This window comes from Eleutherodactylus coqui, chromosome 8 (genome assembly GCF_035609145.1).
Source record: "Eleutherodactylus coqui strain aEleCoq1 chromosome 8, aEleCoq1.hap1, whole genome shotgun sequence".
Classification (NCBI taxonomy): Eukaryota; Metazoa; Chordata; class Amphibia; order Anura; family Eleutherodactylidae; genus Eleutherodactylus; species Eleutherodactylus coqui.
In genome coordinates, this window is record NC_089844.1 from 176,598,221 (window position 1) to 176,621,534 (window position 23,314).

Here is a 23,314-nt window from a genome sequence, read left to right on the forward strand (position 1 = left end):
CCACCACCAGCATGCGCAGGCATATGATGGCCAAGCACCCCACAAGGTGGGACGAAGGCCGTTCACCGCTTCCGGTTTGCACCGCTGCCTCTCCCCCTGTGCCCCAACCTGCCACTGAGATCCAACCCCACTCTGAGGACACAGGCACTACAGTCTCCTGGCCAGCACCCACACCCTCACCTCCGCTGTCCTCCATCCACCAATGTCTCTCAGCGCAACGACCAGCCGTCGCTAGCGCAAGTGTTTGAGCGCAAGCGCAAGTACGCCGCCACGCACCCGCACGCTCAAGCGTTAAACGTGCACGTAGCCAAATTTATCAGCCTGGAGATGCTGCCGTATAGGGTTGTAGAAACGGAGTCCTTCAAAAGTATGATGGCGGCGGCGGCCCCGCGATACTCAGTTCCCAGTCGCCACTATTTTTCCCGTTGTGCCGTCCCAGCCCTGCACGACCACGTCTCCCGCAACATTGTACGTGCCCTCACCAACGCGATTACTGCCAAGGTCCACTTAACAACGGACACGTGGACAAGCACAGGCGGGCAGGGCCACTATATCTCCCTGACGGCACATTGGGTGAATTTAGTGGAGGCTGGGACAGAGTCAAAGCCTGGGACCGCTCACGTCCTTCCCACCCCCAGAATTGCGGGCCCCAGCTCGGTGGTGGTATCTGCGGCGGTGTATGCTTCCTCCACTAAAGCACCCTCCTCCTCCTCCAACGCAACCTCTGTCTCACAATCAAGATGTGTCAGCAGCAGCAGCACGACGCCAGCAGTCGGTGTCGCGCGTCGTGGCAGCACAGCGGTGGGCAAGCGTCAGCAGGCCGTGCTGAAACTACTCAGCTTAGGAGATAAGAGGCACACGGCCCACGAACTGCTGCAGGGTCTGACAGAGCAGACCGACCGCTGGCTTGCACCGCTGAGCCTCCAACCGGGCATGGTCGTGTGTGACAACGGCCATAACCTGGTGGCGGCTCTGCAGCTCGGCAGCCTCACGCACGTGCCATGCCTGGCCCACTTCTTTAATTTGGTGGTTCAGCGCTTTCTGAAAAGCTACCCACGCTTGTCAGACCTGCTCGGAAAGGTGCGCCGGCTCTGTGCACATTTCCGCAAGTCCCACACGGACGCTGCCACCCTGCGCACGCTGCAACATCGGTTTAATCTGCCAGTGCACCGACTGCTGTGCGACGTGCCCACACGGTGGAACTCTACGCTCCACATGTTGGCCAGGCTCTATGAGCAGCGTAGAGCTATAGTGGAATACCAATTCCAACATGGGCGGCGCAGTGGGAGTCAGCCTCCTCAATTATTTTCAGAAGAGTGGGCCTGGTTGGCAGACATCTGCCAGGTCCTGGGAAAGTTTGAGGAGTCTACCCAGGTGGTGAGCGGCGATGCTGCAATCATTAGCGTCACCATTCCTCTGCTATGCCTCTTGAGAAGTTCCCTGCAAAGCATAAAGGCAGACGCTTTGCGCTCGGAAACAGAGCCGGGGGAAGACAGTATGTCGCTGGATAGTCAGAGCACCCTTCTGTCTATATCTCAGCGCGGTGAGGAGGAGGAGGAGGAAGATGAGGAGGAGGGGGAAGAGACAGCTTGGTCCACTGGTGAGGGTACACATGCTGCTAGCCTGTCATCCTTTCAGCGTGTATGGCCTGAGGAGGAGGAGGAGGATCCTGAAAGTGATCTTCCTAGTGAGGACAGTCAGGTGTTGCGTACAGGTACCCTGGCACACATGGCTGACTTCATGTTAGGATGCCTTTCTCGTGACCCTCGCGTTACACGCATTCTGGCCACTACGGATTACTGAGTGTACACACTGCTCGACCCACGGTATAAGGAGAACCTTTCCACTCTCATACCCGAAGAGGAAAGGGGTTCGAGAGTGATGCTATACCACAGGACCCTGGCGGACAAACTGATGGTAAAATTCCCATACGACAGCGCTAGTGGCCGAAGGCGCAGTTCCGAGGGCCAGGTAGCAGGGGAGGCGCGGAGATCAGGCAGCATGTACAGCACAGGCACGGCAACACTCTTTAAGGCCCTTGACTGCTTTATGGCTCCCCAGCAAGACTGTGTCACCGCTCCCCAGTCACGGCTGAGTCGGCGGGAGCACTGTAAAAGGATGGTGAGGGAGTACGTAGCCGATCACACGACTGTCCTCCGTGACGCCTCTGCCCCCTACAACTTCTGGGTGTCGAAGCTGGACACGTGGCCTGAACTTGCGCTGTATGCCCTGGAGGTGCTTGCTTGTCCTGCGGCTAGCGTCTTGTCAGAGAGGGTGTTTAGTGCGGCTGGGGGAATCATCACACATAAGCGTACCCGCCTGTCAACCGACAGTGCCGACAGGCTAACACTCATCAAGATGAACAAAGCCTGGATTTCCCCAGACTTCTCTTCTCCACCAGCGGACAGCAGCGATACCTAAGCAATACGTAGGCTGCACCCGCGGATGGAAGCATCGTTCTGTATCCCCATCAAAAACGGGGACCTTTTCGCTTCATCAATCTGTGTATAATATTCCTCCTCCTCCTGCTCCTCCTCCTGAAACCTCACATAATCACGCCGAACGGGCAATTTTTCTTAGGCCCACAAGGCTCAGTCATATAATTTTTCAAAACAATTTTTATACGTTTCAATGCTCATTAAAGTGTTGAAACTTTCACCTCAACCAATTTTTATTTTAACTGGGCTGCCTCCTGGCCTAGTTACCAATTAAGCCACATTAACCAAAGCAATTAATGGGTTTCACCTGCCCTCTTGGTTGGGCATGGGCAATTTTTCTGATGTACATTAGTACTGTTGATACACCAATTTTTGGGGGCCCTCGCCTACAGTGTAATCAAATTAATTTTTAGCCCACCTGCATTACAGCTGACGTTACATCAGCTGTGTTGGGCACTGCAATGGGATGTATTTATGTACCGCCGGTGGCTTCCTGGCACCCACCCATGCTGTGGGTCCACAGGGAGTTGTAAATGCATCTGTTTCCACTTCTAAAGAACCCCAGTCTGATTGGGGCATGCAGTGTGGGCCGAAGCCCACCTGCATTAAACATGACATTACTACCTCAGCTGTGATGGGCAATGCAATGGGATATTTTTATGTACCGCCGGTGGGTTCCTGGCACCCACCCATGCTGTGGGTCCACAGGGAGTTGTAAATGCATCTGTTTCCACTTCTAAAGAACCCCAGTCTGACTGGGGCATGCAGTGTGGGCCGAAGCCCACCAGCATTAAACATGACATTACTACCTTAGCTGTGATGGGCAATGCAATGGGATATTTTTATGTACCGCCGGTGGGTTCCAGGGAGCCACCCATGCTGTGGGTGCACACGGAATTCCCATTGCGGAGTTGTACCTGCCTGTGACTATATATAAAAAACCGCGGTCTGACTGGGGCATGCAGACACCTTGACAGAATGAATAGTGTGTGGCACATAGGTTCCCCATTGCTATGCCCACGTGTGCAGCTCTAGATGGAGGTGGCACAGGATTGGATTTCTCATTGCTTCTGTACAGCATTGTGGGCTATCGCCCCGCCCCTTTTAAAGAGGGTCGCTGCCTAGCCGTGCCAACCCTCTGCAGTGTGTGCCTGCTTTTCCTGTGGCAGACGCACTTATAAGTAGACATGAGGGTGGCGTGGCATGAGGGCAGCTGAAGGCTGGGCAGGGACACTTTGGTGTGCGCTGTGGACACTGGGTAGTGGGGGGGCGGGATTTGGCAGCATGTAACCCAGGAGAAGTGGCAGCGGAGTGTCTTGCAGGCAGTGATTGTGCTTTGTTGGAGGTACTGTGGTGCTTAGCTAAGGTATGCATTGCTAATGAGGGCTTTTCAGATGTTAAAGTTGTTGGGGGGGCCCACTCTTGCTGCTATTGTGGCTTAATAGTGGGACCTGGGAACTTGAGATGCAGCTCAACATGTAGCCCCTCGCCTGCCCTATCCGTTTCTGTGTCGTTCCCATCACTTTCTTGAATTGCCCCGATTTTCACAAATGAAAACCTTAGCGAGCATCGGCGATATACAAAAATGCTCGAGTCGCCCATTGACTTCAATGGGGTTCGTTACTCGAAACGAACCCTCGAGCATCGCGAAAAATTCGTCTCGAGTAACGAGCACCCGAGCATTTTGGTGCTCGCTCATCTCTAGTAGTCACCCTAAGGCTAACCACACATATTAGATAACTGAACATTTGTTCAATCAATAGCTCTCTCGCCCTCAACCCCCATTTACAGTGTATGCCCGTTTGTCTTGGCTATGTGTATTGAGTGTATAAAGGGGAGTAAATGGCTGCTAGGCCCCTCTAGCCCCCCCCCCCCCTTCTGCCTTGACTCCTCTGTGCAGTGCCTGAGCCAGACGGAGTTCTGAATTAATTTTTGCATCAACAGTCACACATCATAATTTTCAGTACTGTGCAAAGTCCTTATGTATATGAAGATCTGAAAATGAATCATGCAAAGAGGACAGTAGTTTCAGCTTGGCATACCTTGCCACAAGGAGTAGGCATGTGTCCATGTAATGAGCTGAATAAACATAGAGTCCAAAATGCTGTAGTGCTGTGCACTAAATCTAGCGTCTCTGAAAAAGCCACAAAAATAATAACTTGTAGGATCATCAAGTAGTCTCCTGAGGCACATCACTTAAACATTGCAGAACTCATAGAACCCACTAGGAAGTCTCTCAGGGCATAACTTAGTTTCAGAAACTTGAATAAAATAAATAATTTCTGTAGAATCTAGAGATGAGCGAGCATACTCGTCCGAGCTTGATGCTCGTTCGAGTATTAGGGTGTTCAAGATGCTCGTTACTCGAGACGAACACCACGCGGTACTCGTCTCGATTAAACGAGCACTGACCATTGAATTCAATAAGCCCTTCTCTGCAATTCATCCAGAAATGTGTAAAAATAAAAAAATATATATACTCACCTTGTCCCAGCAGAACGATGTTAGCCCATTGAATTCAATGGAGCCGTCAATACAGCCGGCTCCATTGAAAGCAATGGGCTGCCGGCGATCGCGGGATGAATTGTCGGGAAGGGCTTAAATTTATAAGCCCTTCCCTGCAATTCATCCAGAAATGTGTAAAAATAAAAAATATATATATACTCACCTTGTCCCGGCAGACGGAGTTCAGCGCGGCCGGCTGCAGTCTTCTTGAACTGCTCTGAACAGCTGTGAGTAGTATTCCGCTGCCGGGGATTTAAAATCCCCGCCTGCTGAATGAGCTGCCTCTGATTGAGCAGCCATACAGAAGTTATATACTTATGCATGCGGCGCGGGCTCACCGGAGCCGGACAGAAAGCGCAAGCGCGTCTAATCCAGGGAGAAGGCAGCTTTAGTCGGCGCCATGGAGACGGGGACGCCAGCACCGGAGGGGGTAAGTATATAACTTCTGTATGGCTCATATTTAATGCACGATGTATATTACAAAGTGCATTAATATGGCCATACAGAAGTGCATAACCCCACTTGCTATCGCGGGACAACCCCTTTAAACAATTGGATAAGAGGAGCTGCACTCTTTGATACTTTCAGATATCTCAATGCTTCTGCCAGGGACTACTCCTTTTCTTCGCCACGTCACAGGTCTTTTTCTCGCATCGATCTTTGCCTAGTAGACAAATCACTTATCGCCTCGGTAGTCAAAGCTGAAATAGGCACAATAACCTGGTCAGACCACGCCCCAATAATGACATCCTTGGCTTTTGAAGGCAACCAACAAACTAACAAAATTTGGAGAAATAATACCTATTTAATGAAAATACCCAAATTTCACAGGGATATACAAACTGCCCTAAATGACTACTTCTCCTTAAACGACACATCTGATGTTGGCCCTGAGGTGCTCTGGTTAGCTCATAAAGCATACATAAGAGGCATCCTCATAAAAATGGGAGCCAGATATAAAAAAGAAAAATTAAAAAATACTGAAATACTAACGTCAAAAATTCAAACTCTAGAGCGTCAGATACAAGTCTCAGCAACTCACCAACTTTATGATGACTATGTAAAACAAGACTAGAGCTGCGCAGAGTACTACAAGAGGATTTTGATGTGGCTTCCCATCGAGCTAACCTCTACTCGGAGGTGCGGAAGCGTCTAAAGAAAACTAAAATTGATAAATCGCCGGGCCCAGATGGATTACACCCAAGGATACTAAGGGAACTAAGTGACGAGATAGCTAGGCCGCTATACATAATATTTCTAGACACTATCAAGACCGGTATAGTACCATTGGATTGGCGCATTGCCAACGTGGTTCCAATTTACAAAAAAGGGAGCAAAAGTGAGCCTGGAAACTACAGGCCAGTAAGTCTCACTTCAGTAACGGGAAAAATTTTCGAGGGGATTCTGAGAGACGCCATCGATGAGCACCTCAAGGAAAACAAGGGAATAACTCCTCACCAGCATGGATTCATGAAGGGTCGCTCATGTCAGACAAATCTGATCAGTTTCTACGATGAAGTAAGCTCTATGCTGGACCAGGGAGAATCTATTGATCTTGTGTATCTGGACTTCTCTAAAGCCTTTGACACCGTGCCACATAAGAGGCTAATATACAAAATGAGGCAGCTCGGACTGGGCTAAACGTGTGTAAGTGGGTAGAAAATTGGCTTAATGATAGAAAGCAGAGGGTGGTAATAAATGGTGCGTACTCTGATTGGACCATAGTCGCTAGTGGGGTGCCACAGGGTTCAGTTTTGGGCCCCACTCTGTTCAACATATTTATCAATGACCTGGTAGAGGGGCTGCACAGCAAAATATCAATATTTGCAGATGACAGAAAATTATACAATGTAATTAATACAACGGAGGACAATGTGCGGCTGCAAATGGACCTGGACAAGCTGGGGGCTTGGGCAGAAAAATGGCAAATGAAGTTCAATGTTGAAAAATGTAAGACTATGCACATGGGCAGGAGAAACGGATATCACCAATATTCACTTATTGGGGTACCACTAGGGAAAAGTGATATGGAAAAGGATCTGGGGGTATTAGTGGATAATAGACTAAACTGGAGTAACCAATGCCAGTCAGCTGCTGCAAAGGCAAATAAAGTCTTGGGGTGCATTAAAAGAGGTATAGGGGCGAAGGACGAGAACATCATCCTTCCATTATATAAGGCACTTGTCAGGCCTCACATGGAATACTGCGTACAATTCTGGACACCGGTGCTAAGGAGGGATGTTGCGGTACTGGAGGGGGTTCAAAGAAGGGCAACTAAACTAATACATGGAATGACGGGACTGGAATACCCAGAGAGGCTATCCAAATTGGGTCTATTTACTCTAGAAAAAAGAAGGTTAAGAGGGGACCAAATAACTATGTATAAGTACATGAGGGGACAACACATGGATCTCTCCCGCGATCTGTTTACACCCAGGACCACGACGGTAACAAGAGGACATCCGCTACGATTAGAGGAAAGTAGGTTTCATCACCAACATAGAAGGGGATTCTTTACTGTAAGAGCAGTGAGACTATGGAACTCTCTACCGGAGGAAGTGGTGATGGCAAAATCCACAGAGGCGTTTAAAAGGGGACTTGATGTCTTTCTGGAGAAGAAGGATAGTACAGGATATAAATCTTAGGTTAATTGTTAATCCGGGTATACAGGCAGGTAGGAACTATTAGGGGTTGATCCAGGGAACAGTTTGATTGCCATTAGGGAGTCGGGAAGGAATTTTTTCCCCGAAAGGGCTAATTGGTTTCTGGCCTTGGGGTTTTTTGCCTTCCTCTGGATCAACAAAGTAGGATAGATAGGCTGGACTAGATGGACAATGTCTTCATTCAGCCTTACATACTATGTTACTATGTTACTATGTTACTCCTCCCTAAACAAACCTTCAAATGGATGGCTAATTTGATAAAAAGGAAAACAGTTAAAGCTAACATCCCGTATATCTGGAACTCAAAAAACAAGGAATATAAAATATCCCATCCACAGCAAATATTAGAGTCATTTCGCTCCTTCTATAGCAATTTATACAACTTAAAAGAGGAACCCCAACTTGTCCACCCCACAACCGCTGATATAGAAAAATTTTAGAACAAAATTAAACTCCCATCAGTGGACGTATCCCAAGCGGACATATTAGACCGCCCAATAACAATAGCTGAGGTGACGGAAACAATTTCCTCTATTAAGTGCCAAAAAGCCCCAGGGCCCGACGGCTTTTCATCTGAATATTATAAGCTGTTCTCGGGATCTTTATCCCTCCGCCTGGAAAAAAACCTCAACTCAGCTATGATAAAAGGAGCCTTCCCTGAAAAAATGCTCCAAGCCACTGTTGTGGTGCTTCCTAAACCCGGCAAAGAGCCAAACGATCCAGCAAACTTTTGACCGATATCTCTGCTCAACACAGATGTCAAAATATACACAAAAATATTAGCAAACAGAATGCTTGACATCCTTCCAGGTATTGTGCACTCTGGCCAGGTCGGATTTGTAAAGGGGCGGCAGGCCTCGGACGGCGCGAGGAAACTTCTCAACCGTATCCATTCTTCAAAAACATCTGGGTCTCCAACAATTATGCTAGCTTTGGATGCAGAAAAGCTTTTTATAGGGTCCACTGGGGATATGCTTTTCAAACACTAGCCAAATTTGGTTTTGATCAAGTAGCAAAAATTAGGGTAGCGCTCCGGAGTTACGGGTATATCGCTCTTATATTATGCTCTTCAATATATAGGTAATACACTCACCCAGTGTACAATGGAGATCCCTTCCTGGATGATCTCCACTGACACCCCTTATCCGGAAAGTCCTTCAGAAAGTATCGGCCGTTCCCTTGTATCCTGCCGGGCTAGACAGCAGAAGAGGCTGCGTTGTCCTCCGTCTCTCCTATGGAGAGCCGCTTGTAATGTTAGGCAAAGGAAAAAATCCGTACCCGCGCTCAGGAACCACTCCGATGTCCCTGATACAATTTACATTGATTTATTAATAAATAAATCGATGTAAATAGTATCAGCGACATCGGAGTGGTTCCTGAGTGCGGGTCCGTATTTTTTCCTTTGCCTAACAAATTTGGTTTTGGGGAGGGTATGATTTGCGCTGTCCGGGCCCTGTACTCCTACCCTACTGCTAAAGTGTTAATCAATGCCGTTCTCTCTGACAAGTTTTTAATGACAAACGGTACACGCCAGGTATGCCCGCTCTCTCCAATCCTGTATATTCTCATGGTGGAGCCACTAGCCGAATTAATTAGATCCTCCCTCGAAACAAGAGGAATCCCTGAAAACTCCCGTCAGCACAAAATCGGCCTATTTGCCAATGACATCGTTCTTACACTGTCCCACCCTCTCGAATCTTTGAGAGCGGCGTACCTGATTCTAGGGCAGTTCACTAAAATCTCATATTACAAACCTAATGTTGACAAATCAGTAATATTAGGCATAAATGTCCCAAAGGACACACAATCCAATCAGAATTTTCCTTTGAATGGAAGACAGACGGTATCCCATATCTAGGTACAATAATGTCAGCAAATATTAACAAGTTAGAAGAATCAAATTTCACACCACTTTTAGAAACATTTCAAAAAGAACTTGACTACCTATCTATCTTGGCTTGGTAGGATCATGACATACAAAATGAAAATTCTACCAAAGATATTATATCTTTTTAGAGTATTACCAATTCCTATTTCAAAAAATACTTTTAAAAAATTACAAAGACAATTAACTAGTTTTGTCTGGCGCGGTAGTAAACTGCGAATGGCTTTACCAATTCTTGCCCTACACTGCAGAAAAGGAGGCGTGGACATTCCCTATTTAGAGAAATATTTCAAAGCCACCATCCTAAACCAAACTAGAAACTAGGTAAAAAAAGGACAATACAATGGCCTGGGTAGGCATAGAAACATCCATCACTAACTCTCCCAAAGGGGATTTATTACTACTTGCAGGATCACTTGTAGCTACGTCAAAACTCCCAGACCTAAAAATCATCTTAAAAACCCACCACCTATGGTGACAGCTTCCATGGAAACCTGGAAGGAGTTTTCAGGGAAAGTGGCCACATACGACACTTTCAAAAAACCGAATCTACCACTTGAGATACTGAGTTTGTTCATATCTGATCTAAAACTCGAAGCTTGGAAAAAAAAGGGAATAAAAAAAACTTGACGATCTAATGACCGAAGGAGGAATGAAACCCTTTGAGATCATAAGCCCAGAATTTAACTTAATACAAAAAGACTTTTTTAACTACACAAGAATTGCTGCCTTTCTAAAAAATATCACCTATACATAAAATAACAATCCCAACCATGGTCCTTGAAAAAAATCACAACAACTTCCCTGACAGGGAAATCAGATACTAGATACTTCTATAACATCCTAACTGGCAATAATAACCTATCCAAAAAAACACACATGCTTAGCTGGGAAAAAGAAATAGGTGAAGTCATACCAATTGAAATATGGGAAAAAGCGTATAAAACCACATGTGGTTCCACCAAGGGACTGGGCATCCTGGAAACACAACAGAAAATAAACTTAAGATGGTATTACACTCCGTGTTTACTAGCCGCTAGATTCCTGCACAACAACGACAAATGGAGGGATTGCGGCCAAAAAGGGACACTCACCCACATTCACCCACATATTCTGGGCATGTTCCAAGCTAAAGAACTTCTGGGAACCTATCCTAAACCTTCTTGATGAAGTTTTAAAAACCCACATAGAAAGAAAAGCGAAACTAATTTTATTACTGGTTGAAGTAAATTAATACCATCCCAATGCCAGATATTTTCTGGCTCACGCCTTGATGACAGCTAAGTCCCTTATTGCTAGACATTGGAGGACTCCTTCCCCTCCTACATTTGGTGAATTCAAAGACCGTATGGCTGAACAATGTATATTTGAAAAATGGTTGGCGTTGAGAGATAGCTCTTTAGAAAAACACAAAGAGGTCTGGAGACTATAGAAACAACTTAAATTAAGACCCAACTGGTGTGCCAAATGTCCACTTTAATAAATGTTTGTTTTAATAACATCACAGTTATATATATGTTACATGTACCAAAAATATTGAAAAATTGGGAGTTGCCCAATAGATGACATACATTACAAATATGATACTTTATAATTGTTACTTACTGTAAACATTCTGTGTCATATAAAAAATGATGTTTATACTTTGTCTGATATCCCAAATAAAGATTTAATATTCTAAAAAAAAAGTAGCAGCGGCTAAGTAGTCTTTGAATTTTTCAGTCACTGCCTAGACTAGCGCAAGCAATTCTAATTTGAAGGAACTGTAATTTTGGTCATTCCTTTCAGAACCTTTGAGTGAGCGACTAGCATACGCAACTACTCTTTCTTTGCCCTCTTGAACTTGGCTAAACACCGCACCTAATCCCCTAAAGCTAGCGTCAGTATATAGATTGAAAGGTAGAGCATTGTCAGGATAAGCAAGAATAGGAGAAGTTGTTAGCTTTTCTTTAAGAGTTTGGAATGCTTGTTCCTGCCCTATTTCCTAATTGATGGGTAAGGGTATTTTGTGAATCTCTTTAGAGTGTCCTCGTAGGAATTCTTGAAGAGGGACTGCTATTTGACCAAATTTTGGTACAAACCTATGATAGTACTAGAGATAAGCGAACCTACTCGTTTCGAGTAATTACTCGATCGCGCACCGCGATTTTCGAGTACTTCAGTACTCGGGTGCAAAGATTCGGGGGGCGCTGGGGGACGGGGGGAGGCGTGACGGAGCGAGGGTAGCAGCGAGGAACAGGGGGGAGCCCTCTCTTCTCCCCCCCACTCCCCGCTGTAACCCCCCACTCACCCACGGGGCCCCCCGAATCTTTTCGCCCGAGTATGGAAGTACTCGAAAATCACGGTACTCCGGCGAAAAAGGGGCGTGGCCGAGTAGGCTCGCTCATCTCTAGATAGTACCCTACAAAGTTTTTGACATCTTTGAGAGTTTTTGGTGTAGGCTAGTTTTGGACAGCATCAGTTTTGTCAGGGTCTGGATACACTTCTGCAGCACTAACAATGTGCCCAAGATAGCGTACCTTAGTCTGAAGTAAATGGCATTTAGAGGGTTTAATTTTTAGACTATGGTCTACAAGGAATTGGAACACTTCTCTGAGGTGTTGGAGATGATCTTCATAGTTTTTGGAGTTTTAGAGTTTTTGCAGAGACCAAAGGGCATACAATTAAACTCAAACAACCCCATGGGAGTGGTGAAATCAGTTTTCTCTCTATCTTGTGGACTCATAAGCACCTGCCAGTAACTGCTGGTCTGGTCTAGAGTGGAGAAGTAGGCAGCAGTACATAGGGTAGTTAAAGATTCCTCAATACATGGCAGGGGGTAGGCTTCTTTCTGAGTTATTTTGTTTAACTTGCGGTATCTACACAGATACGGATACCTCCATCTTTTTTCTTGCCTAACATGGTAGGAGTGGCAAAGGGACTATAGCTGTGTCTAATGATTTGAATGTCTTTTTTTCCTGAATCATAGTTTTTACTTGCTGGTATGAGGAAGGAGGAATAGGTCTGTACCTTTCCTTAATTGGAGCATGGCCATTAGTTGGAATAGAATGGGAGATGTCTTTCAGTCTACCAAAGTCCATACTGTGCTGGCTGAAAGCAGCCTGTTTCTCAATGACAACCTCTCTAACCCCTTGAATTTGGGTAGCAGAAGTTTGGTTGTCCCCTATATGTAAGTCATTAAGCCAGGATGGTAAATTATTGGACTCTGGCTGCATAGATTGTGCCCCTTGCTGGACACTGTTTGTCTCTTTGTCTAGCACATCATCTGGTAGAAGCAAGGATACCTGCGCTACTGCTGTATACTTTTTAAGCTGAATGGGAACATTACCAATGTTGATTAAGCGGATTGGGACTCTCCCATCTGTTACTGTGGATATACTCTGGGCAGCTATCAGGAATGGGTGACTCCAAATCAAAACAAGAATACAGCGGCACCATGATCAAAATCCCTTCTGGGAGAGCAGTAAATTTGCATACGGCTGCGCGCTCTGTGCAAAGGATCTGGACAGAGGAATCCAAAATTCAACAGTCCATAAAGAGAGTGGAGAGCAGCAGCTAAGGTACTAGGTTTAATCCATACTCACACAAGGATCATCAAATGAAATTGTTTATTCTAAGCGTAAGCTCCCCTGCATAGCAACGTTTCAACCGTGCATCCGGTCTTTATCAAGCATATACAGAAATGGCTACACACGACCATATAAGTAAAACCACCAGCAATTACATACATGTATTCCTCATAAAACACTCCTACAACATACCATAAATGAATCACATGGGGTCATGGGTCCGGCGGCAGCTGAGAATCATCCTGAATCAGAAGAGTATCAAGAAAATATATGGAGCCGCATCCGGCATCCCTGGCGTCCACCTCTCAAGACTACACATGTGTTAGTTGATTACCATGTAACACTAGAGGACTACATTCCCCCAGTTGAGGCTTCAAGAAAATGGCCGCCGACAATGTTCAATGCGTATTCGCCAGCTACACTGTCACTATGCATGCGCAGAATGCCCGTCAGAGCCCAATATGTGGGCCCTAATCATGTGCCCGTAAATCTAACAAAAATATCCATAGCCCCCTGCATCTCACTATTTCAAGTGCATTACTCATGTAAAGCATGTTATGTTGTCAAAAAACCGCTCACCTAACATTGCCCTATATTAGTATTCCAAATGTAAGTGAATGCATATTGAGATGGATCATGCAAAAAGGATTTGTTTATTCTCAAAAATCAAAGCAGAATATGGATATCATTATTCTCATGATTCAGAATAGACAGTGAATATCAAAGAGACGAAAATAGCGAATAAGGGGCAATATGCTAACTTCTCCAACTTGACGATGGATGATGCCCAGGTGCCGCCGGCCGATAATCACCCTATGAAAAATAGAAAAAATCTTAATATTAAAATAGAATACTATGACAACACATTTAAAAACCTACGTATCACAATGTAGTTCGATACAAACCAAAGATTAAAAAAAAGCAAAAATAACAACAGCAGAAAAGGAAAACTACAGAACAGTCACTTGTTAACAAAAGGGCAGGGGATTATATTCTAAATTGAGACCTCGTGGGTGGAGTGTATCGAGCTCAAAAATCCACCTCATCTCTAGTAGCTGTAATCTCATTTCTCTATCCCCCCCCCCCCCCCCCCATTGACTTAAGGGCTGAATGCACAATGCGAAATTTCAATTGGTTCACCCCATGTCTGGCTTCTGCAAAGTGTCTGGCTACTGGAAGGTCCACTTTCCGTGTCCTTATGGTGCTTTTATGTCCCGCAATTCTGCAACAAATTTCAGTGGTAGTTTCACCTATATATGTTAAGCCACAAAGGCATTGATCATATAAATGACAAACCGCGAGTGACGGGAATATCAGTTTTTAATATGATACGTGCACCCTGAACGAGAATGCGTAAATGTATCACCCTTGATAATATTATTGCATGAAGTACAGCTCATGCATGGGAAGTTGCCCCTTCTGATAGAACCTGAGAGCAATGTATCATTGTCCCTACTCTGGTAAGTGGTATGCATTAGTTTATCCCTAAAATTAGGACCTCTAAAGTAAGACATCATTGGTGGAACACCAAATTCCCTAATCTTGGGACAACATGTTGTCAACATAAGCCAGTGTTCTTTTTAATAATCTGTTTAATTTGATTACTTATTGGACCATACGTAGTAATGAACGAAATCCGTCCTTCATTAGTTTTATTTGCCTTAGGGATCAGAAGGGTGTCACGCTCAACCAGTTTGTCTGGTCTGCTCAATTAGTTCCCTAGGATAGCCCCTTTGTGTAAACTTAACACACATCTCATCCAATCTCCTGTCAGTAAATTCATTAGCCACAATTCTCCTAACCCAGAGCATCTGACTCCAGGGTAAGGAGCGTAACATCCAATCAGGATGGCAACTGTCAAATTTTAACAAATTGTTACAGACCATGGGTTTACTGTAAAAATCCGTCACAATCTTGCCACCATTGTTAATAACTAGGACATCGAGGAATTGTATCTGGTGCTTGGAACAGGTCAAAGTGAGCTTCAACTCAAGAAGAATCCCATTTAAATATGAGTGTAACTCATTCAACTCCTATTCAGTACCGTTCCAAACCATAAAGATGTCGTCAATATACCTCCACCACACCTGGACCCGGTTCCAGGTGGGGAGGTATAGGCGAAACGTTCCTCAATAAAGTCCATGAAATGTTTGCATATGTGGGGGCCACGTTCTACCCCATAGCAGTACCTTGCTTCTGGCGTAAGAACGTGCCCCCACATAAGAAAAAGTTACAGGACAGTACCATCTCCAAAAGGGTCATGATAAACTCAATGCTTCGATTGGGTAGTTCAGAGCCAACTAGTTTGGCTTGGTGGCAGTCAACCGCAGATCATGTTGGATTATGGTGTAAAGAGAAGACACATCCAGGGTGCACAAAATGGAGTCAGTGTTGAGTTGTATTCCTCTCAATTTCATTAAAAAATCTGATGTATCGCGAATATAAGATTTTGCCAAGACTGCAAAATGTCTCAGGACCCTGTCCAAAAAGCGTGAAACATTATTAGAGATAGACCCCCTACCAGATACTATGGGGCGCCCAGGTGGCTTTGTAAGTTGTTTATGAATTTTTGGTAATGTGTATAGGACTGGTGTTATAGGGTGTACTGGCAACAGAAATTCAAACAATGGTTTGTCAATGATGTTCAAATATAGAGCCTCATCAAGTGTCTCCCTGAGGCTCTTCAAATATTTCTGGGTTGGATCACTCGTCAACCTTTCATACACAGATGTATCATTCAATTGTGACAATATTTCGCTTTGATAATACTCCGAATCCAGTATGACAATGGCACCCCGCTTGTCTGCTGGTCTTATAGTAATCGTGTCATCTTTGCTCAAAGAAGTAATCATGTTTCTCTCAGCCTTATTCAGGTTTTGTAAATCTCTCTGTTTACAGTGGCACATTCTAAGTTTGCGAACATCATATAAGACCAAATCAGAGAAGGTGTCAATCACATGCATATTGGTAGGAGGTTGAAAATGGCTTTTCTTACAAAGCCCAACCACTCCTGAAGAAAAACTTGACTGTGAAGTAACTGTGACATTGTCAGATTGTTTGTCAGCAAAATATGTTTTAAATTTGAGTCTTCTTAAGAACTCCCAGCAATCAATGTCTATATGAAACCAGTCCACTGGGGGTACCGGGCAAAAAGAAAGGCCCTTGGACAATACCGCAATCTGTGTATGTGACAATACCTTGTTGGAGATGTTGACAACCAATGAACTGTTCACAGTCTCACCTTCTGGCATGCACCTGCCCTAGTCACCACTGAGGGGCCTTTTCTTATGGGATCTATCATGCTTGACTCCACCCCTTCTACATTTCAACGAAGTTGATTGCCGCCATTCCGTCTCCCCGGAACACTTGGAGCGCATTGAGCCAAAAAATGCTGACCTTCTGAATTTCTGATGGAGTTGTCTGTAGAATCGAACCCAATCGACCTGGGGTCATGACCCATGAATCTTCGTGTCATACGTGTTCTACCCCGTCTCCTTGTAATACCACTCCATAATGTCGATGTGCTCCTTCTGGTTCCCTGCCAGCCAAATATCACTCCAGATTTATAATCATCAGTGTCTCGTTGCCACTTATTCTGCCTTGTCATTTCAATGTCCTCTTTATGGCGTTTAAGGGAATGCTGTAGCTTGGAATCATATTCTAGCCACTCCGTTTCAGTCATAAGTGTCCGTAAATTTCTCTCCATCTCCACTAGATCTGCTTGACATTTAATCTGTTCCGTTTGCAGGAATTCAAGATTTAGTAATATAACGTCAAATGAATATTTATTGCATATATTGGCAAATTTTTCGCAAAATTCCACGTTATTGGCCATCAATGTGGGTTGCACGTGGGGCCACAGACCTCTTGGAATCATGTTAGCCATATAGGAATGCGTGACTGTCAATGGGTATGGGCTCTACTAATGCATTATACTCACGACCATAAAGACCAGGCCATGTCTGACCCCACAAAATAAAATCAGATTCCGGAGGGACTATGACTGGTCTGACGTCCTTTACCCGGACTCTAACCGCATTACCCTGAGGGTTAGTGAACCGTTGTGCTGTTAGTGCCTTAATGGCTGTCTTTAGCACAGCCCTCTGAACCTGTGATGTTGCAGGTATATTACTTTGTAGAGCCTCCAACATCTAAGTGTAACAGTTTTCGTCTGGTACGTCCACTACCAGAATACCTTGTTTAGACAGTTCAGCTCTATCAGCTATAATCGTGGGTTCCCAGTATCCCACTATTGGTATAGGTAAACCATTACATCACATTTATGAGCTGTTTTGGGGAGCAGCTTAATACTTCAGTGGATCAGGACTTTTCAAAGTCAATTTTCCTGATAGCAGTCACTTGTGACCCCGTATCAAGTAGTGCAGGCAGCAGCCTACTGTCCACATACAACGTTACTTCAGGACGGGGGCCTACATACTTAGAAATTCCTTTTGGGTTTTTGGACCTATTGTTTTTCTTTCCGGGTATGGTCCTTCTTCCCAGGGGTTGCCCGTTTAAACAAAAGCAAGAGTTAATCTGATGCCAATACTGGCGGCAATGATCACAAAATGGCCGTGGTGTATGCAGATAACTTCCAGGTGGCCGAAGTAGTCTGCGCTTGGTAACTAGTGGTCAGGTCAATGCATGAATACTCTCCATATTCCCAATCTTTTTGCAAAGGGTGGCAACACTGCTGGTAAGTTCTGCCAACTGTCGCTACATTTCTAAGAGGGGCTCGCTAACGGCATTGCTTGACTGCTCAGTCTGTCTGTACACGACATGCTTGCAGGGGCGGGACAATCTATCATCACCCATTAGAGTCATCCCATGCATAGACTCCTCCCCCTCAGCAGCCTGGGGCTCAGTACCCAGAAAAGCAATGGCCAACTCTTTAAATTTAATAAACGTAGTGTCGGGGTGCTGCATGGACAACATTTTAAGTTGGCTCTAGAGGGTTTCTGTTAATGAGCCCTCAATGAACTATTCCCTCAGAGCCTGGTCATCGCCACTGGCCTCATTGGGATCAGCACCTACTACAGCCTTCATGTCTTCTTGTAGAGACAGTGCATACTTTCTTAAGGTCTCACCTACTTTCTGACGCTTATTAAAGAAACATTTTTTAATGTCAGACATAGTATGCATATCAAAGATGGTTTGAAGGTGCTCAAATATGTTCTCTACTGTATTTTTGTTTTCACATGGCCAAGTCTTAATCTCTCTGGTAGCAGCTCCCTCTAAATGTTCCATGAGTATTTCAACTTTTTGCTCAACTACCAACAGGTACACTTGGAATACAGCTCCTATCTTCCCCCTAAACTCACAAAGAGTGTGTCTCTCCTCACTGTATTTGGGTAGCCATGGAGCTCCTAGACAATACGGCATAGCTAGCGGTGCAAAACCAGACATACTAGTGACTACCTGTGTAGTTTCTGCAGGCACTACAGCAACTGGCACGGCAGCAAGCGTGGGATCCGGGGCAACTACTAGAGCACCAGCAAACGCTTGTTGGTTGCTGGAGGAGTTATTTTCCTGGTTAAACATTTTTGCACAGTCTTTTGAATTTTGGTGGTGGTTGTGGTTAAGGTTTGCGGTAACACAACCACGTGTATGTGTCACAGAGGTGTTTTATCCTGTTCGTGACTCCAAAGAAGGGGAGACCACGGGGACTGTAAGATGGATGTCACGGGTGGCTCTCTAATCTCTCCCAAGAATGGGGGCAAGGTGCCTGCATGGTCACGCACAGTGGCACAAATTAACAGATTTATTCTATATAATGAACGGTGGTTTGTCACGTTTGTAATTTGACATGAGTCTTGGTAGCTTTTTGTAGTAAACAGGAAGTGCACGATTTACTGAAGCTTTTAAGTAATGAACAGAGTATAGCAAAGGCAGTCTCGAGCAGAGCAATAAATCCTGCAGTATACAACACAGTGCAAAACAGTTGTAACCTTGAATACTTCAACGCTCTCTCTCTCTATCTCTAAAAGTGACACGGTAATAATTACAACAGGTCTAGTTAACTGTTGGGCTTGCTGGAAAGTTGATGGCGCAGTTTAGGATGAAGATTTGGATGAAGATCTTTTGGCTATGTCTGGCTTTGACTTCACTGGGTTGTTTTTTGTGTAAATCACTGTTTAAGTGGACTGGGTCCCAGATTCTCCTTCACACTGTTGTCAGGCTAGGAAGCCAATGAATCCTAGCTTCCCCGTTAGACAAAACAGGTGTTGAAGCTGCTCACTCTGCTGACCTCCTCCTGCAAATCCGATGACGACGACCTTCTAAGCAGACCCTCCTCTAACCCCTCCTTCACTTCCTGTCTTGTTCCCACACTTTCTCTTCTCTGCACACCATTAGCATAGAGGCTCACTGCCTTGTTTCCCACTCTGAACTCCAACCACACCCCTCGACCAGTGAGCTCATCACATACAGCCAATAAGCAGCCGGCTGATGCCAAGCTTAAGACTTAAAAAGAAGGGGGAAACAAGGTTTTTCCGACGTACGGCACCAGCTATGCCTATTGGAAGCACATAGGCAGGTGTGACAGGACTATGAATCTGTGGCTATTCCGTGGAAACCTCTAGGCCACTACACTCTGTCCTCCTTCTTCAGATTCCTCTCTTCTCTTCTTTAAACCACATTGTCCTACACCAGACATCTCTGTCCTCTCAAATAGTTTTTGTCCACTTCTAAACCCATGTATTATCCTCCAGACTCCTCTGTCCCTTCCTCTAAAAAATGCTGCCCGCTTCTCCAGACTCTTCTGCCTTTTCCAGGTCCCTCTGTCCTTCCCCAGATGTCTCTGTTCTTCTCCAGGTTCCTCTTTTCCCTCCTACAGACTATTCTGTCCCTCTTGAGAACCCTGTTCTCCTCTACAACCAGTGTCCCCTTTCAGTTTGCTCTGGCCTTGTCCAGACTTGTTTTCTTCTAATTGAGACACTGCTGTCCCCTTCTTTAGACTTCTCCCTCTCCTTCTAGACCCCATTGCCCCCTCCAGACCCCTATGTCCTCTCCCTGACACCGCTACCTACTCTTAATCGCTTCTGTCTGCTTCTAGGCCCCTCTGTTCCCCTCTATACACTTGTTCTCTTCCAGATTCCTCTGTTCCTTCTGGAACCGTCTGTCACCTTCCATCAGACACATGCTCCTACCTTCAGACACCCCTTTTCCTCCTTCAATCCCTTGTCCAACTCTGGATCCCTCTATCCCCCTCCAGATTCCTCTGTTGCATCTAGATCCATCTGTTAACCTCCATCAGACAAATGTTCTCTCCTTCAGAAACCTCTTTGCACCTCTAATCCCCTGTCCAACTCTGGACTCCTCTATCCTTTTCCAGTCATTTCTGTTATTGTCCAGACACCCCTGTCTCCTCTTTTAAACTCATGTCTGCTTCTAGACCCCTCTGTCCTCCTATAGTTCCCTCTGTCCCTCTGTCGAACTTCTCTGTTCCCCTCCAGACTCATAGAGTGGGAGTGTTTGAGACTCCCCTCTATGAGCCAGTACATAGATCCATTACAGCTTTGTTACAGATGCCCCCAAAATGTAAAAATGTTAAGGTGTTTGCTATGGCTATCTTCCATTTCTTCTCTCCCTCTTTTAAGGTATTGGGTATTTTCAGCTGTGCATTTCTTATAGCAGATCACAATAAAATCATAGATATGAAATGTGATAATAGAAATATTATACTGTATATTATGGGTCTGGATGTGACAAATGGGCTGAGCTGAACATTAAGCTGAAGGGTCTGTGGTATCAGGTTCTACTCTGGGTGAATATCTGTTAGGTATGGATTAGTGAGGTTGTATCACATCACACATCTGCTCACATCTGTGTCTCTCGCAGGAGTCGCCCCCATCGTTGTCATCACCAAAAAGAAAAGTGGAGACTTCATTGAGATTGAAAAACACTTCAAGCGGATGGGAGCTGAAACTGTTATAGCAATAGAGAACTACACCAATGAAGACCATATCAAGACTCACGGGAGAACCAAAGATATCCTGATGGTTATTCACAAGGCCTTAGAAAATGTCACATTCCGCCTGAGACAGGAAAGAAACCCCCGGAGAGACTGGGTGCGACGAAAGAAGTTCCTGCTGGAGTACATACACAAGGCTGATCAGGAGAAGAGGAACATAGAGGAAGAGAGAAGAAGAGAGGAAGAGAGAAGAAGAGAGGAAGAGAGAAGAAGAGAGGAAGAGAGAAGAAGAGAGGAAGAGAGAAGAAGAGCACAAGAAAATATCAATCCCTGGTATTGGCCATTTTAATGGTAAAATTTGCTTAGGACATCATGTATAAATGAAGGATGCACCAAAAAAAGTCACTTCTTTATCAGAATGTTAATCCTGTCTACACTGTTCTGTGTCTGGAGAGAATTATCTCTGCTCATGTCAGACATCAGTGACGTAAATTGTATTCACTCTGATGACTTATTAAATGATATTGACTATACATATACTATATCTATCTATCTATCCATCTATCTATCTATCTATCTATCTATCTATCTATAGATATATATATATATATATATATATATATATATATATATAAAAGCCCTCACTGACTGACTCGCCACTAATTCTCTACCTTCCCGATGTCGTTCAAACATGGAATTTGGTACAGCCATTCTTTAGGTCCTAAATAGGAAAAGTAAAAGAGTCGCAAATTCATTATGTAATGCTAATTTCAAAAGTATTGGGACCCCTGTGGAATGTACATAATCTAATTCTCTAACTTCTTGGACTCATACAAACATGAAATTTGGCAAAACCATTCTTTAGGTCCTAAACAGGAAAAGCAAAAGGGTCACAACTTGATTATTCAATGCTAATTGCAAAAGTAAGTGCATCCCTATGTAATGTAACTTCCTGCTGTTGTAGAAGCATGACATTTGGCACAAGCATTCTTTAGGTTCTCAATAGGAAAAGTAAAGGGGTCACAACTTGATTATTCAATACTAATTACAAAAGTATTCATCCGGGCTATGGGCCATTTTTTTCATCTTTGATTTATCACTTACTATTTCTTTCGTTGAGCAATTACTAGGCAGGCTGGACATTAGTCTATGGAGATATCAAAAGAAGGAACATTCTCAGTTGTACACCAGTTACTAATGCTACGCAAACAATTGGGGCTAGCAGCAGATGGTAATTAGAATACCACAGACCTGGATATCTATGTTCTCATGGTGGTTATCCATATGATGATCTTTAGCCACAATTTTTGCATAATTATGTGTGGTCTGTGGTAGCAATAGCAGTGGTTCCTTCCCACTTGTCTGCATAAAATATATGCAGGCCACCTGCAATTCCTAATCTAGAGCCTGTTAATGACTAGATATTGGAACACTGTTGTCATCCTAACAGTAGATTTTGACTCTAGCGATAGGACAAATAAGTAACGGCTCCTAAGGAACTACCGCATTGGTAGGGAAATGCGTTGAACCGAATTTACATCTATCTGAACCAAAATTCATTGAAGAGAATCAAATAAAATATTATTAGTTGAAATCAACTCTGATTATCCCATTGGGTGTCAAAAAGATACTAAATTTATGAGGAAACTAGTTCAGTTCGCTCGTAGACATGTGCCTGTGTGGTAACCAAGGATTTACGTATGCAAACCTGAGATTACCAACTTGATAAAAATTGCTCTCTAGCTGCGGACGTCTACAAATGTGGTAGTCCGCAGTATGTTATTGTAGCCCACTATTTTTAACACAAATCAATAAAAGTATTAAGTTTTAATTTACACATCTACTCTGTGAAGGGCTAATTGCAAAAGTAAGAGCTATGTAATGTAACTTTCCAGTGACGTACAAGCGTGATATTTGGCACAACAATCTAACTGACCTCTGTGTACATATACTGAGGAGAATCTACCTCACCTCTTTGTGTATATACTGAGAACAATCTAACTGACTTCTGTGTGCATGAAAGGCTGTAAAGTACATAAGGAAGCGGCAATAGACTGCAGGGATGGAACATGCCTTTAAGGCTAAGAAAGCGCTGCAAACTCCAGTCTGGGGTTAAATTTGAATAAAAAGGGGTGTTATTTTTCAGTGTAAAAAGTGAGTAGAGTGGGAGGGGTGGCACATCCTGCAGAGGGACATCAGTACATGCAGTCTGAATGTGTATACATATTTTTTTCTCTGTTCCGTTGAAGTAACCATGACTTCATGAAAATTTTCCTATCAAACAGAAGCTAAACACCTGGACAAAATAAATTTGGGTGAAGCCGGGTATAACAGCTTGCAGC

General features: G+C 44.5%; 1 protein-coding gene across 3 annotated transcripts in view; it reads left to right on the forward strand.

Annotated features, from left to right (window-relative positions):
• LOC136577702 (regulator of nonsense transcripts 3A-like) overlaps positions 1-21,486 on the forward strand; it is a 41,043-nt gene extending 19,557 nt beyond the window's left edge. For all 3 annotated transcript variants that reach the window (XM_066577619.1, XM_066577620.1, XM_066577621.1), the window contains exon 4: positions 20,900-21,486. In XM_066577619.1, coding sequence (XP_066433716.1) covers positions 20,900-21,321 — 422 coding nt within the window. In that variant the 3' untranslated portion in view covers positions 21,322-21,486. The remainder of the gene's footprint in view (positions 1-20,899) is intronic.
• The last annotated feature ends 1,828 nt before the right edge of the window (positions 21,487-23,314 follow it).